General features: G+C 36.8%; 1 protein-coding gene across 4 annotated transcripts in view; it reads left to right on the top strand.

Moving 5' to 3' along the window:
* Positions 1-14,829, top strand: part of MAP4K3 (mitogen-activated protein kinase kinase kinase kinase 3) — a 183,540-nt gene that overhangs the window by 95,623 nt on the left and 73,088 nt on the right. For all 4 annotated transcript variants that reach the window (XM_032410353.1, XM_032410352.1, XM_032410356.1 and 1 more), the window contains exons 4-5: positions 8,177-8,241; positions 14,104-14,159. In XM_032410353.1, the coding sequence (XP_032266244.1) occupies positions 8,177-8,241; positions 14,104-14,159 (121 nt within the window). The remainder of the gene's footprint in view (positions 1-8,176; positions 8,242-14,103; positions 14,160-14,829) is intronic.

Here is a 14,829-nt window from a genome sequence, read left to right as displayed (position 1 = left end):
ACCTGGAGAACATGACCTGAGCCGAAGGCAGACGCTCAACCATCTGAGCCACACAGGCGCCCCTGGATCAGACATTTTAAACCTTTGAAATCAAGAGTACTAATTTGGATGAGCATAATTTATCTCATAGCATTTGTAAATCACCACCATTATTCACAAAGTGTTTTTACATTTCTCAGGATGTATAGAGTGCTGTATTGGTTTTTGGAGATGTAAAGACAGATAAAACACAGCCCTTGCCTTTAAGGAGTTCATAATCTAATAGAAGAAATACACATGAGCAAATAATTGCAACATAACATGCTAGGTGCCATAATAATTTCCACGAAAGATCCAAAGTGGTGAAGATGGTAGAAAATACAATTTTGTCAAAGTAAGGGAATCAGAAAACTCTATGAATAATATGATTCCTAAATATTGGGTGTTAAAGTATTAGTAGCATGTGTATGTGTGTAGAAAAGCTTAATTTCTGGCAACAGAAATGCCTGCGTGAAAAAAATCATGAGGTACTTGGGAGACAACTAATAGTTTCATATTAGAGCTTAAAGGGAAAGGGTATCGTCGCAGTAGGTAAGGCCGTGGAGATGTGGCCAAAAGGAACCTTTTATCCTTTAATTAGGATGTGTAGGTATTGAGTATACTTGCTAAAGGTTTTAAGACAGAGTGATATGTTCTGTGGAAGATGGACCCAGTGTGTAGGGGATTGAGACCGAGAGTAAATTCATTTTATTACAGTACATGGTTGTCTCTTGAGTTACATAGAAACTGGGAGAAATTTTTTTTTAGAGCTACAGGTGAGGTTGGAGAGAGAAAGAAACCACAGGATCCGAATAACTGGAAATGCTTTTTTGAATGCTTACACTGTGGAAATAAAGATTATAGTTAAGTTCACTTTAATTTATAACTAGCTACCCTCTTTTTTTTAAAAAATGGAAGCTTTTAATTTTGGACTGTGTTCGATTTACATAAAAGTTGTAAAGATGGTACAAAGAGTTCTTCTCAGTGTTCCCCTAAAGCTGACGTTTTACATAACCATGATATATTTGTCAAAACTAAGAAATCAACTTTGGTACAATACCATTAGCCAAACTAAGATACTTCATATTGATTTCACCAGTTTTCCACCAGTGTTCCTATTTTGTTTTTAAGTTTTTTGGTTATACATGATGTTTGGCCATAAACATCATTTGTTTCCTTCAAGTGCAGTAGGAGTAGTAGTAATAGCAGTTCCTTCAAACGTGTATATGATAGTTAGCAATGTCCCTGGCCTCTACTAGATGCCAGTAGCATCTCCCCAATTGTGACAACCCAAAATGTCTTCAACAAATATTCCTTGAGGGGCAAAATCACCCCCAGTTGAGAACCACTGTTTTAAGCAAAAAATTTGGTGGAACTCTCTATGAGAATACCTTCTTATACCAGTATTGCTAGGGTGTTTCCTACAGAATATTAGTTCTGAGGGATGCTCATATGTGATTTGAAACAAATGGGTCTATGGAATAAATAATTTGGGGAAGTAGTGAACTAAACAAAATTAAAGAAGTTTTATTTCTTCTCCCCTTTCCTCTCTGCTCCTTTGTTTTTTTTTATCTCTTTCTTCCTCCTCCCCTTTCTCCACTTACTAGCTTTCTCCATCCCCATTCTTTCTTTCTTTCTTCTCTTCTGTCTCCCCTCCCCACTTTTTCCTTCTTTCCTTCTGTCAGCTCCCCCTGCCTCACTGCAGGATTTCTTAGAGCCTTTAATATATCAGTGGCATTGTTAATTTCCAAGAGAAGACTACAGTATGTGACATTTCTAAAACTGGTTTAACTGTACATTGATTTTTTTTTTTATGGGAAGTATACTTCACATAGGTTTGCTGTCCAGTCACCCATTCTTTGAAAATTCGTAGGTAGAACTGGGGGATGTTAGGTATAATTACAGATAAGTAGGTCACCTTGTATCCCTGAATACAGAATTATCCCTCATTGTTAAAGGGGAAGCAGATAGATGAATTACCTATAACCTTTGAAATGTAGTAGTTTTTGCATGTCTGTTTAAAAATGCACCAAGGGCACCTGGTGGGTTATTTGAGCGTCCGACTCTTGATTTTGGCTCAGGTCATGATCTCGGGGGTCGTGAGATCAAGCCGTGTGTTGGGCTCCATGCTCAGCGGGGAATCTGCTTAAGATTCTCTCTCTCTCTCTCCCCCTGCTCACGTGCACACACACACTCTCTCTCACTCTAGATAAATAAATAAAATATTAAAAAATTAAAAAATGCACCAAAACATTTTAAATTCAGTTCACATTAAATAAGTTATCCTATATTAAAACAACTAGCAGTTATTAAACTTTTTATTTTTCACATTGATAGTTCTGGTTAGGAATTGAATTATTTTGCTGAATATGGTGGAGTAGCTATTGGCAGATGCTTTTGTTCAGCAAGGTAACCCACAGTTAAGTACGGGCTCAGGGCACTACAGTGTGGGGCCATGGCTAGCCGTCCCATTTCGGGGAGAATGATTTGGTATATGCCAGTCTCTAGCAGACGTTCTAGAGCTGCGGATTCTTGGTGACCTTGCTCACATTTTATTTTACTTTTTAAATTATGTTATGTTTGGGCAAAATATATAAATAATTCTATATTGTTTAATTGGTTTTAAGTCTGATGTGTTACAAAGTATGGGAAGATTAAAAAGTATGTTTTAGAAATTATAATATTGTCAGTTCAGTGAAATAGAATTAATATTAGAATGTTAGTTCCTATATACTCTAGTAAACATTGAACTAGAAGATTAAAATAGTGAACTCCCCCCTTATTTATTTTCCTATTCCTTATAAGATAGACAACTTGGGGGTGCCTGGGTGGCTCAGTTGGTTAAGCAACTGCCTTTGGCTCAGGTCATGATCTCGGGGTCCTGGGATCGAGCCCCGCATCAGGCTCCCTGCTTGGCGGGAAGCCTGCTTCTCCCTTTCCCGCTCCCCCTGTTTGTGTTGTCTCTCTCTCTGTCAAATAATAAATAGAATCTTTAAAAAAAAAAAAAAAGACAACTTTACAGAATAAGACAAGAATTCTAAGGAGATTTGATACCTATAGTGATACCCCGAATATTTACCTCAGTGGTTGTTTCAATTCATGTATCTAGGGACAAAGATTTTAGAATGTATTGGCCTGCATAAAATGGCCGATTGACTTGAGTCCTTTTCCTTTTAGGCAGATGGCTTGGTGAATGACCAAAAGCAGATGCAGATTTTTTTTTTTTTAAGATTTTATTTATTTATTTGACAGAGAGACAGCGAGAGCAGGAACACAAGCAAGGGGGAGTGGGAGAGGGAGAAGCAGGCTTTTTGCGGAGCAGGGAGCCCGATGCGGGGCTCGATCCTAGGACCCTGGGATCATGACCTGAGCTGAAGGCAGACGCTTAATGACTGAGCCACCCAGGCGCCCTAGCAGATGCAGATTTGTCATCAAGAGAGGGACATTCATGGAATAGATGGAAGTCCTTTTTCTGTTAGACTCTGAATATTCAACCTTTTTTGATAATTCCAGACTTAACTAAATAGAATGTTATAAATACAAAGTATTTTAGGCATCTTAAAAAGTAAAGTATGTATATAGTATATATTTTTTCAAATCCTGATTTTTTTTCCTTTGTAAGTTTAGAGAGTCATTTTTCATAGAATGACTAGAAAATTATGTTTTAAAGCAGGATAGGAAAGGGGATAGGACAGCATCAAGTGGAGGATGATGTAATATTGAAATATGTAAGAAAGCAGAGAACTCATTTCCTGTGTCCATTTTCTCTACCGAGGAGAATTGTTTTCAAATTGGAAAGGGTAGGGCGCCTGGGTGGCTCAGATGATTAAGTGTCTGCCTTCGGCTTGGGTCATGATCCCCCAGGGTCCTGGGATTGAGTCCCGCATCGGGCTCCCTGCTCAGCGGGGAGCCTGCTTCTCCGTCTGCCTCTCCCTCTCTGTCTCTTATGAATAAATAAATAAAATCTTTAAAAAAAAATTGGAAAGGGTAAAAAAAAACATTAAGAAGGAATTGAATCATGAGATAGGTGAGGAGATAATTATAGAACAGCTAGACACTTTAAATGAATCTAAGCTTTTAGACTTATATAAATTATATCTTCTTATACTGAAAAGTTAGCAGATGGGATTGGTACCCACTATCACTGAGTGTCTTTTGACAAATAGGAGAGGTACCAAAATATTAGTGATCAGCAATGACCAATTTGCAAAGGAAAGGAAAAGGTGATTTCTACAAAGTAGACTGTTACACTTGATGTCAGTCATCAGCCCCCACTAGGATAAATTATTATTCAGATAATTAGTGAGCACTTAAAAGAAAGAAGTGGTGATTAGCATGACTTTAGTAAGAAGTCATGTCGGTCAGTCCCATCTCTCTTCTTTTTTTTTTTCCTTAAAAAGAAAGCGCCAGTTTTATTTATTTATACCTTGGTTCAGTTCCAGGAGCAACTTAGGTGACTTACATAAATATACTACAAGATGAATTATAACAGAAGGAATAGAAAACAGCATACATTTATTGGGTTTATATTCTGAGTCCTTTACTAAGCAATTTACGTGTTATTTCATTTTATCCTGAGCAGACCCCAAAACAGCCATCCCCCCAGTTTTTATAAGATGTGTAAGAAGTCCCCAGTACCTGTTCCTGAAGCACCCGCGACAGGTATTTTACATGAAAGAGTCATTTGGGGCAGACGTGAAAATATGTTAGAGCAGTGGTTCCCAAACATTTTGGTATTAGAACCTCTTTTATTTTACACTCTTAAAAATTATTGAGTACCACACAGAGCTTTTGTTTATGTGGGTTATATCTATTGCTATTCACTATATTAGAAATTAAAACTTCAGAAAATTTTGGACCAGGAATACATAAGCACATATGCAGTAGCTGTCAGAGGGATGACATCATCATCACTTTGTCTAGTTTCTGGAAAATTCCTCTGGATTCTCATGAGAGTACAAAGGGAAAATAACTTTTTAGTGTTATATTGAAAATGGTTTGACCTTGCTGGCCCCCTGAAAGACCCCCTGAAAGGCTTTCCCCTCAGGGACCCCCAGACCACATTTTGAGAATCACTGTTCTTAGAGGAAGGATTCAGCTGACCCAAAGAGAACAGGCTGGGGTATCTTGCACATACACATATCAAATTGGAGCCGAAGCAGCATTCCAAAGTTTACTGGTTGGTGGACTTGCCAGTCTTACACCTCAGTTTAAACAAAGGCAGAGAGGTGCCAAATGGTAATTGTAAGCCATCTATACAGAGTAGCATTTATGTCATTAATGAAAAAGATATTTCTAACATTCCTTAAGCTCATTAGTACAATCACTCACAGATCAAAGTAGCTTAAAAGCAAAGCCCTTGTAGCTGCCTCTGGAAGGTAGACTCCCGCTTAGGGTCTTGCCAGTCAGCCACTTCGGGGGCCTGTGGGCACCAGCACAGAGGGGTGTTTCCAATTGGAAATGTGTGTCACGCTGTCTGTGCTCAAGTATTTTAAGTAAAACAGTGGGAGAGCTAGTAAGGTGTACATCAGAAGTAAATCTGTGGATCAAGACTCTTTTTTTTAAAGAATGAGATTTAACAAATCAGGACGAAGTTCTCTGCATATTTTTAATGAACCAGGTAAATGTGGAACTGGAGAAAATCATCTGACTACTTTTTACACAAAAAAGATCCAGAGGTTTTAGTTAAACTTCAGCCTTGCAAACCAGCAGTTTTTAGAGCAGTTGCTAAGAACCTGAAGATAGCCTTTAGCCAAGTGAGTAGAAATATAAGTGTTCAAATAAAGGAGATAATTGTTAGATTCTCTGAGGTAGTTAGACTTCTCCCTGTGTAGCAATCACCAGTCATAAATGCCTTCATCCTTTTGGATAAGGCCACACATCTTGCCAGCACTCGGCATCCATTTTAAGAGTTATTAAAACCAGGCCACTGGGCAGCTAACTCATACTGCACCATACCGTCATGCCTCGTTTCATTGGTATGTGGACCACCTGTGAATTTTAGATACTAGAGTGACTTCAGATTTCTTCTGGTCTTCATGATATTCAGCTTTGTCTCTAGAATCACGGTGTTTTTTCATTCTGTACCCTAAGTTTGCTGACCTTCATGCTTGGATACTTGTGTTCTCTTGTTACATGCTGCATTGTCCCATCACACTCGCCCAGGTCAGCTCACCTCTTAGGTCTGGTTCATCTCACCACCAGCACCATGTGTGATTTACTCCTGATAACAGCTGCACTGTTTATGCAACACTTGGAATAATACTTGATTCTGGATGCCATGTTTTAAAAGACATTGACAAAGTAGAGACCATCCAGATGAAGGTAACTAAACTGAGGAGTGTACAAACCAACCTGCTCTCGCTCCCTTTCCTGCCATTGTCTCTTCAGCGAGTCTGTGTTCCACTCACACTAAAACCACCCACAGTCTCTCATGTGTGGCATCTTCTCTCAAATGTTCATTCTCTGCTCAGATCCCTTTCCTGTCTCTCTGATGAATTCCTACTTTAACTTCAAGACCCAACTCAAATGATACCTCCTCCCTAGTGATTTCCCTTGACGTTCCTAGGTGTTCTTACCTTTTGGTTCTCATAGAACTTTATACATGCCTGGATTATGTATTTAATCAAATTATAATCTAATCCAGGGGTCTTTGTTGTAAAAGACTGTATGGTAAATATTTTAGGCTTTGTCTGTTTCTCTCTGTCATAATTACTCAACTGTGCTGCTTTGGTACAAAAGTAGCCAGAAATACGTGTGACTGTGTTTCAATAAAACTTTATGTGGACACTAAAATTTAAATTCCATGTAATTGTTATGTGTCAAGAAATACTCTTTTTTTAAAATTTTTTTTATTATGTTAATCACCATACTTTACATCATTAGTTTTTGATGTAGTGTTCCATGATTCATTGTTTGTGTATAACACCCAGTGCTCCATGCAGAACGTGCCCTCTTTAATACCCATCACCAGGCTAACCCATCCTCCCACCCCCCTCCCCTCTAGAACCCTCAGTTTGTTTTTCAGAGTCCATCGTCTCTCATGGTTCGTCTCCCCCTCCGATGTCCCCCCCCTTCATTCTTCCCCTCCTGCTATCTTCTTCTTCTTCTTCTTCTTTTTTTTTTTTTTTAAACATATAATGTATTATTTGCTTCTGAGGTGCAGATCTGTGATTCAACAGTCTTGCACAATTCACAGCGCTCACCATATCACATACCCTCCCCAATATTCTTCTTTTGATTTTTGCCCCCCAACCATTTCAAAATATAAAAACCATTCTTAGTTCCTGGTCAGTACAAATCAGGCAGCAGGCTAGATTTGGCCCACTGGCTCTGGTTTGCTGACTCTTGATCTAATCCATATGTTTATTCTTTCAGTCACTGTTGCATTCATTCATTTATGAAATATTCATTTGCTGGCTCTTCTAGGTACTGTGAATGCAGTGGTGAAAAAGACCGACATCTTAAGGCAGAATCTTCTGCATTCAGTTGAACTTGCTGAGTTCAAAGACTTTTATTCCATCTCTGTCCCTTAAGAATAGTATATTTCCTGGTACATTTTGAGATGAAATAGTGAAGATTGAACAAGGAATAAGCTATTAAATCTTTGCTAATCATTTCTCCTGTGACTGTGATTATGGTATCTTAAGTGAGTGTGAGAGAGAAATGCTATCTAAACACAGTGATAAATTTTAACAGATTATTTTGGAAAGACCTTTGTTGAATCTAGATGTGAGGGTAAAATATACATTTTGTCTATTTGGTTGATGACAGCACTATTAAAGTGATATGCTTTGAGACATATTCTGTAATGAATTTTCTGCATAGTTTTTGGTATGAACATTTTAATTAACATTTAACTTTTGTAATACTATCTTGGGGTAGATGGGTAAACTATAAGGGAGGGGAAGCTTTTAAGGAAAGAGAAATTTCCTCTCATTTGGATGTGGCTGATGACATTTTTCTATCCTACAAATGGTGTATTTTTTAAGGATTAAAACCTTGGGTTGAGTTATAACATACTAAGTAATTCTTTTACTCATAGAGATTAACTAGCTTTTTTCTTAGCACTTTGCATTTATGTGGTTTTTCAAGGTCATAGGATATAACCTTAAAAGATACTTGTTACAATGTGATACATGCTATTTTCTCCTTACAGGCGAGATAAACTTTGGATTTGCATGGAGTTTTGTGGAGGTGGTTCTTTACAGGATATTTATCATGGTAAGACAAAAGTTATGTTTTATACACATTAAGTAGAATTTCTTAAAATATAGTTATTTACTATATTAAAGCATTAATGTTGTTTTGAGGAAAGTATGTTTTATTGTTGTTATTTAGATATATAAAAGAATTTAAGATCTATATGGATGAAAGGAGTATTTGCATTATAAGTTGCAAAATTATATGCAGTTGAACTATTTGCTAATTCTAAAGAAGACATATTATATATAGTTAGTTCAAAATTTCAAACTCAGATTTGTAAGAAACATGTAAAGGCTTTGAGGGTTAACACTAAGCCAGAAGAATATCCAGTTAATACATGAGTAGTATTAATACAAAGAATTGATTTTGCTCTCGTGTATTCAAGAAGCATCAATTAAATTGTTTACTTTTTTAAATACTAGATTCTGGGGAATTAAAAATTATTAAAGCTTTTTTTATTGAGATTTCAGTGGAGTATGTAAGAAAGATTTGTAAAGTATAATAACAGTGTTTATAGTCTTTTCTTTCTCTCTCTGTCCCATTCTGGTTCTGTTTAATGGGTTATTGTCACAAACTGCAGAGTGGGTTTATTCTTTTACTGGAGCTGTGCTTTTTGATTAATGTAAAATAAAATAAGTCATGTCAATTTTACGAGAAAATATTTTGGAAATTTTTTTCATGTTTCTTGATAGGGGATTTGGGCTCAGATTTTCCCATTAGGGCCTCTTAAGTAATTTTGGCGGCTGATTGTAATAAAGCAGATGTTAAAAGACTATTCGGATAGGAATTTTACTCTCTCCATTCACTTCATTTTACTGTATCTTCTTGGTGTAGATTTTACTTACCATAAAGATTGACATAATAGTATTTTAAAGTACTACTAACTACAGTTGGAGTGGGAAAAAGGAAATGATAGATTTTCTGGAATTGTTTTTGAAGGTTTAATGAAGAAAATGGGTTTTTAATTGTTCTTTAAAAGATACATAAACTCTGGGTAGAAAGAAGAGGTAGAAGTACATCCTAGGAGATGAAACAGCAATACAGTGACATGAAGGTGTGACATGTGAGATCACTCTCATTGGTGTAGGGTCTATATATGGGGAGTAGGGTCGGATACAGAGAGCCTTGAAAGCCAGGTGGAAGAACATGAGAACATTTCTGCTTTATGAAAAGTTATTTCTTTTCTGAGAATATTTTTTTATTAAGTATGGCTGTTCTTTATATTTGAGAATTTTTTATTAATGACATTTTGATTTCCAAGATTCAGTGAAAGTTGAGAAATATTTGGCATTATTTTGCATTGCAGGACATACACAGTATTTCTGAAAGCTATTCAAAATTCAAAAGGCTATTTCCCTTTTTTTGTCTTAATTTGGACTAATTTATCTACTATTTTTTTCTCGTATTTATTCATTTAATTTCCTTTGTCCTGAAGTTCTTTCAGCTGAGTCTTCTAGGGGTGCACTATCAGTCTTTGACCCTCATTGTTCAGTCATAGTTTAAGTGTAGTATAGGCAGATATTTTCTGTCAGCATTTTGAATGTATTAGACCACTGTCTTCTAGCTTCTATAGCTGTTGGTATCTTCTGTCGCTCTAACTATGTGTTAATCCTTTTCAGGTAATCTTCCTTTCTAATCGATTTTAACATTTTTTTCTCTTAATTTCTGGTGTTTTTAGTATCTAAACATGGATTTACATTTACTTTTCTTGCTGAGGACTTAAAGTGCTTACCAGAGAGGATTTAATTTATTCATCAAGCCTGGATAGTTATCAATTATTATCTCTTAAAATCTTTTCTACCCCAGTCTCTTTGATCTCTCTCCTTTTAGAATATCAGTTAGATATACATTAGATCTTCTCTGTGTCTCTTAAACTCAACTGTATACTTTGCACTTTTTAATCCCTCAGTAGAGCACTGAGGATACACATAACCATCTTATAGTTCACTGATTTTACAGCTGTGGTTAGTACATCCATTAGGTTTTAATTTTTGGTGACTGTTTTTCTCATTTCTAGAAAGTGTTTGGTTCTATTTCAAGTCTCCCTTCATTTTATATTTGTGTCTTATTCTCTTGTAATTTTTCACTCCTTCTTTTACATCTTTAGTTTTTTAAGCATACTTTTCAGTCTTTCTCAGATTGTTAAGTAATTCCATCAGATATATATGCTTGCTCTTAAGTGTCTGGTTCTGCTTTCTTCATGAAGAAGCAAGAAGGCCAGTTTAGTTACAGAAATAGTTTTGCCATGATTGTTGTCATTCCATTTCAACCAAATGTTGGAAATAACAAAGTAATATGAATTTGTTAATACTGATTTATTTATACTGATCAGCAACTTGGTCAATGGAAGAAATGATAATTTGCAACACCCTGGATATTCTCAAATATACATGCAAGGGATTTACATGCTTATACAAAACCCCAGTCCCTATTCACTTTTTTTTTTTTTTTTTTTAAGATTTTACTTATTTATTTGACAGAGAGGGAGAGTGCACAAGCAGGAGGTAGTGGCAGGCAGAGGGAGAGGGAGAAGCAGGCTCCCCGCTGAGCAGCGGGAGCCTGATGTGGCACTCGATCCCAGGACCCTGGGATCACAACCTGAGCCGAAGGCAGTTGCTTAACCAACTGAGCCACCCAGGTGCCCTCCCTATTCACTCTTGACTGCATCTTGATTGCCACCAAGAGACCTCCTCATGGCGATGTGTATACTCCTCTTTGGCTAGTCTGTAGGGCTCTCTACTTGCACAGCATCATAAGATAGATGCCTCCGTTTCTTTCTGTTTCTCTTTCTCTTCTCTCTTTTATCACATTGTCATTCTGTGGGACTAGTGTACTAACTTGGGTTACCTCACCTAGTGAAAGAGAAGTTCTTCTTTTCTAATAACCCTAATGCTTGTGGGATTTTGCTTTTTTATATGTGTATGCACAGTATATTTTGATCTGTCATGCAAAATTTGCAAAGCCTGCTTTTTACCGTTACTTCTTTCTTTTTTTATTTCTGCTTTCTAAAGTATCATTAAACCAATTTTTATATTTTGTTTTACTGTTCTTAATTCCATCACTCCATATGATTTTTTAAAATTTTAAATCTTACAAAAGGGAACTGTATTAGTTGTCTATTGCTATATAACAAATAATCCCAAAATTTAGCAGCTTAAAACAGTAAATATTACGTCCCAGTTTCTGAGGGTCAAGAATTCAAGAATGGCTTAGTTGGGCAATTCTAGCTCAAGTTCTCTCATAAAGTTGCAGTCTAGCTATTTGGCTGGAACTGCAGTCCTCTGCGGGCTTGAGTAGGGCTCGAGAATTCACTTTCATCTTGATTCACTTAACATGGCTGTTGGCAGAAAGCTTCAGGTCCTTGATGGCTCTTGGCGGGTCTCCATTTTTTACTATGTGGATCTGGCCGTAGGACAGCTTGAGTGTCTACACGATGTGGCAGCTGGCTTCCCCAGAGCATGCAGTCTCAGAGAGCAAGGAGGAAGCCCCAAAGCCTTTTATGATGTAGTTGCACAAGGTGTATACTGTCTCTTCCCCCATGTTTTGTTCTTTAGAAGCAAGTCATTTCTGTCCAGCCCATACTCGGGAAGGGAATTAAGTTCCAACACTTGTAGACATGTTTTAAATTACCACAGGTATGTGTGTGCGGATACATTTTGAATTTATATTTTTTCATGAGTTTCTTCTCTCCTTTTGTTTATTTTTTTCTTTGAAGAACTGACATTGGAACCTTTCATTGTTCCAATATAATACTTTTTTCCCCGTTTTCCATTGAACATTTTCTGTTTAATATTGTTCTTTAACAGTTTTCCACATTCTATTATGTCATTTATGGTGAATTGCTTTCCACTTATTTAATAATTTTGAATTCTGAGATCAGGTTCAGCAGGAATTCCCTATGGCTTTTGAGAGTGGGTCCTTCCATAGTGGTGGTGGTGGTGGTGGTGGTGGTGTTTTTAATCTTCTTTCTGTGATCCTAAGACCTCGGTGTATCCAATATATTTGAACCCTAAACCTGAGTGAAGAAGAGGCCTGTGTGACAGAATCTAGAAGATATTTTCCCCTATCCAGACCCCAGGCCATGATACAAAATCCTTAGTCTTCTCCTTGTCCTTGTCTATCCTTTTAAGATGAGGATGTAGCCCTTTGAAGGTTCTGGTTTTATGGGCATATTTGTTTTAACTGTTCCTCTACAGATGAATGGCCTTTTCTTCTGTTCTATTCCCCATGTAGGGGATAAAACTAAAGCCCCAGCTTACCAAGATTGACCTTTCTCTTAGAATATTTCACATTTTTACCATTCTGATTTTCATTTCCCCTTTTGTTTTTGGCTCCTGGGCAAGTCTCTTACTTTTTAACTTAGCTAGGCACTTAAAAGATTATTTAGAATATTCTTTTCTGTCATTTCTAGGTATTGTTTTCAGGGTGTTTGCCATACTGTGGAAACAAATGTAAAGGGAGTCCCATTTTACTGAATAAGAGGCGCTTACAGACCACAAGAATTGGTTATATGGCTTATCTTCAGACGTTCAAACCCAGACTTGTCCTTAACAAAATCTAAATGAAATAGATTTCTCTCTTCCACAATTGTAAAATACCACAAATACCCCAGAGTAAACATTTTTACAAAGAGGTTACTATCTAGCAAAAGATTCCATCATTGGAATTTAATTCAATTTTTAGAATAGTCTCTCCCACCTAATGTAGAGAGACTTTAAAGTGATTTTGTAGGGAAAAAGAGAAAACTACGTAAATGTCTCAGTAGTGGATAGATGCACACAGAAAAATATTATGATTGAATTACATGTATTGATATAGAAAGTTGTCCATGGTAAGTAAAAAAGGTAGGTTTTAGAATTGTGTATGTAATATGATTCCATTCGTATTCTTCTGTGAGATCTATACATATATTTAAAATGTGTCTTTACATAAAATTATCTGGTTGGCTATAGGCCAAATTATTGATATTGCCTATTATTGAGTAATAGTTTGGGTAAGGAAGAGGCCTTCACTTTCCAAACTTGTCTATTGATTGGATTTTTATAGTGAACATAATTAATTTTATAGCTATAAAGCTAATAATTTTAGGGAAGAAATAGTGACTTAAAACTAGCTGTAATGTGGGGTGCCTGGGTGTCTCAGTGGGTTAACTGTCTGACTTTTGATTTTGGCACAGGTCATGATCTCAGGGTTGTGAGATCAACCCCTGTTTCAGGCTCCGCGCTGGGTGTGGAGCCTGTTTAAGATTCTCTCTCTCCCTCTCCCTCTGCCCCCCCCTTTTAAAAAGATTTATTTACTTATTTATTTGAGAGAAAGTGAGCACGAGAGAGCACAGAGGGAGAGTGAGAAGCAGACTCCCTGCTGAGCAGAGAGCCTGACGTGGGGCTCGGTCCCAGGACCCTGGGATCATGACCTGAGATGAAGGCAGATGCTTAACTGAGCCACCCAGGCACCCCTCTGCCCACCCCTCTTTAAAAAAAAAGTCCTTAATACATGCATTACATATCAATTTAGAAAAGCTTTGATAAAAACTAGCTAAGCCTGTTGGCCATGATTCATTTCTTTTAACATTTAAAAGGTAGTACTGATCAGCGAGTTGCAAAAATGAAAATATAATTAATTTCAGAGACTATTTCAGTCTTGTACTCATTCTACAAACATTTATTTAGCAGCTTTCCCATGCCAGGCACTGTTCTAAACACTGGGGATACAACTGTGAGAAAATCAGATTTAAAAAATCCTGCCCTCATGGAGCTTACGTTTTAGTACAGTTGTTTAGGTATATCAAGGCTATTGCTTAGTGGAACTAGTAAAAATTTGTCATTTACTGAAAAATGTGCTTTGACTAATTTCATTAATATTAATTTTCTTCTCTTATAGTAACGGGACCTCTATCAGAACTGCAAATTGCATATGTTAGCAGAGAAACACTACAGGTAAATCCAGTGCTAATTAAAAAATACCATTCTTTATTAGATTCAGTGTTTAATTATTGTGCATTATCTGTTAAGTAAGGATTGAGCATTCTAGTTTGATAAACTCTTGGATTTTAACACATTTTTAATTGTGTAGTAAACTCAAATTATATTTGCAAATAAACACTATAATAAGCCTCAGTGTGATAATATGACCTCCTAAATTTTAAGTGCTATGGATTTGTTATTTTATATTTTTATATTCCTCTTAATACCAAAGAAAGGCTTGAAAATTAAGCACCCTTATAGGAATTTGAAACTCATTCTAATACTAATTGCATTTATACTTTTTAAACGTTATTTCAGACTATTTGCAGAGTTTAGTGAAAAGTATTTGTCTTTAAAAGTTAGTGGTTTCTCAGAGAAAGACATGTATCATATGACCTCACTGATATGAGGAATTCTTAATCTCAGGAAACAAACTGAGGGTTGCTGGAGTGGGGGGTGGGGTGGGAGGGATGGGGTGACTGGGTGATGGACACTGGGGAGGGTATGTGTTCTGGTAAGCGCTGTGAATTGTGCAGGACTGTTGAATCTCAGATCTGTACCTCTGAAACAAATAATGCAATATATGTTAAGAAAGAAAAAAAGAAGAAGAAGAATGTAGCAGGAGGGGAAGAATGAAGGGGGG

This window comes from Phoca vitulina, unplaced genomic scaffold, assembly GCF_004348235.1.
Source record: "Phoca vitulina isolate PV1807 unplaced genomic scaffold, GSC_HSeal_1.0 scaffold12, whole genome shotgun sequence".
In the NCBI taxonomy this organism is placed as follows: domain Eukaryota; kingdom Metazoa; phylum Chordata; class Mammalia; order Carnivora; family Phocidae; genus Phoca; species Phoca vitulina.
This window is presented reverse-complemented; position numbering and strand designations above follow the sequence as displayed.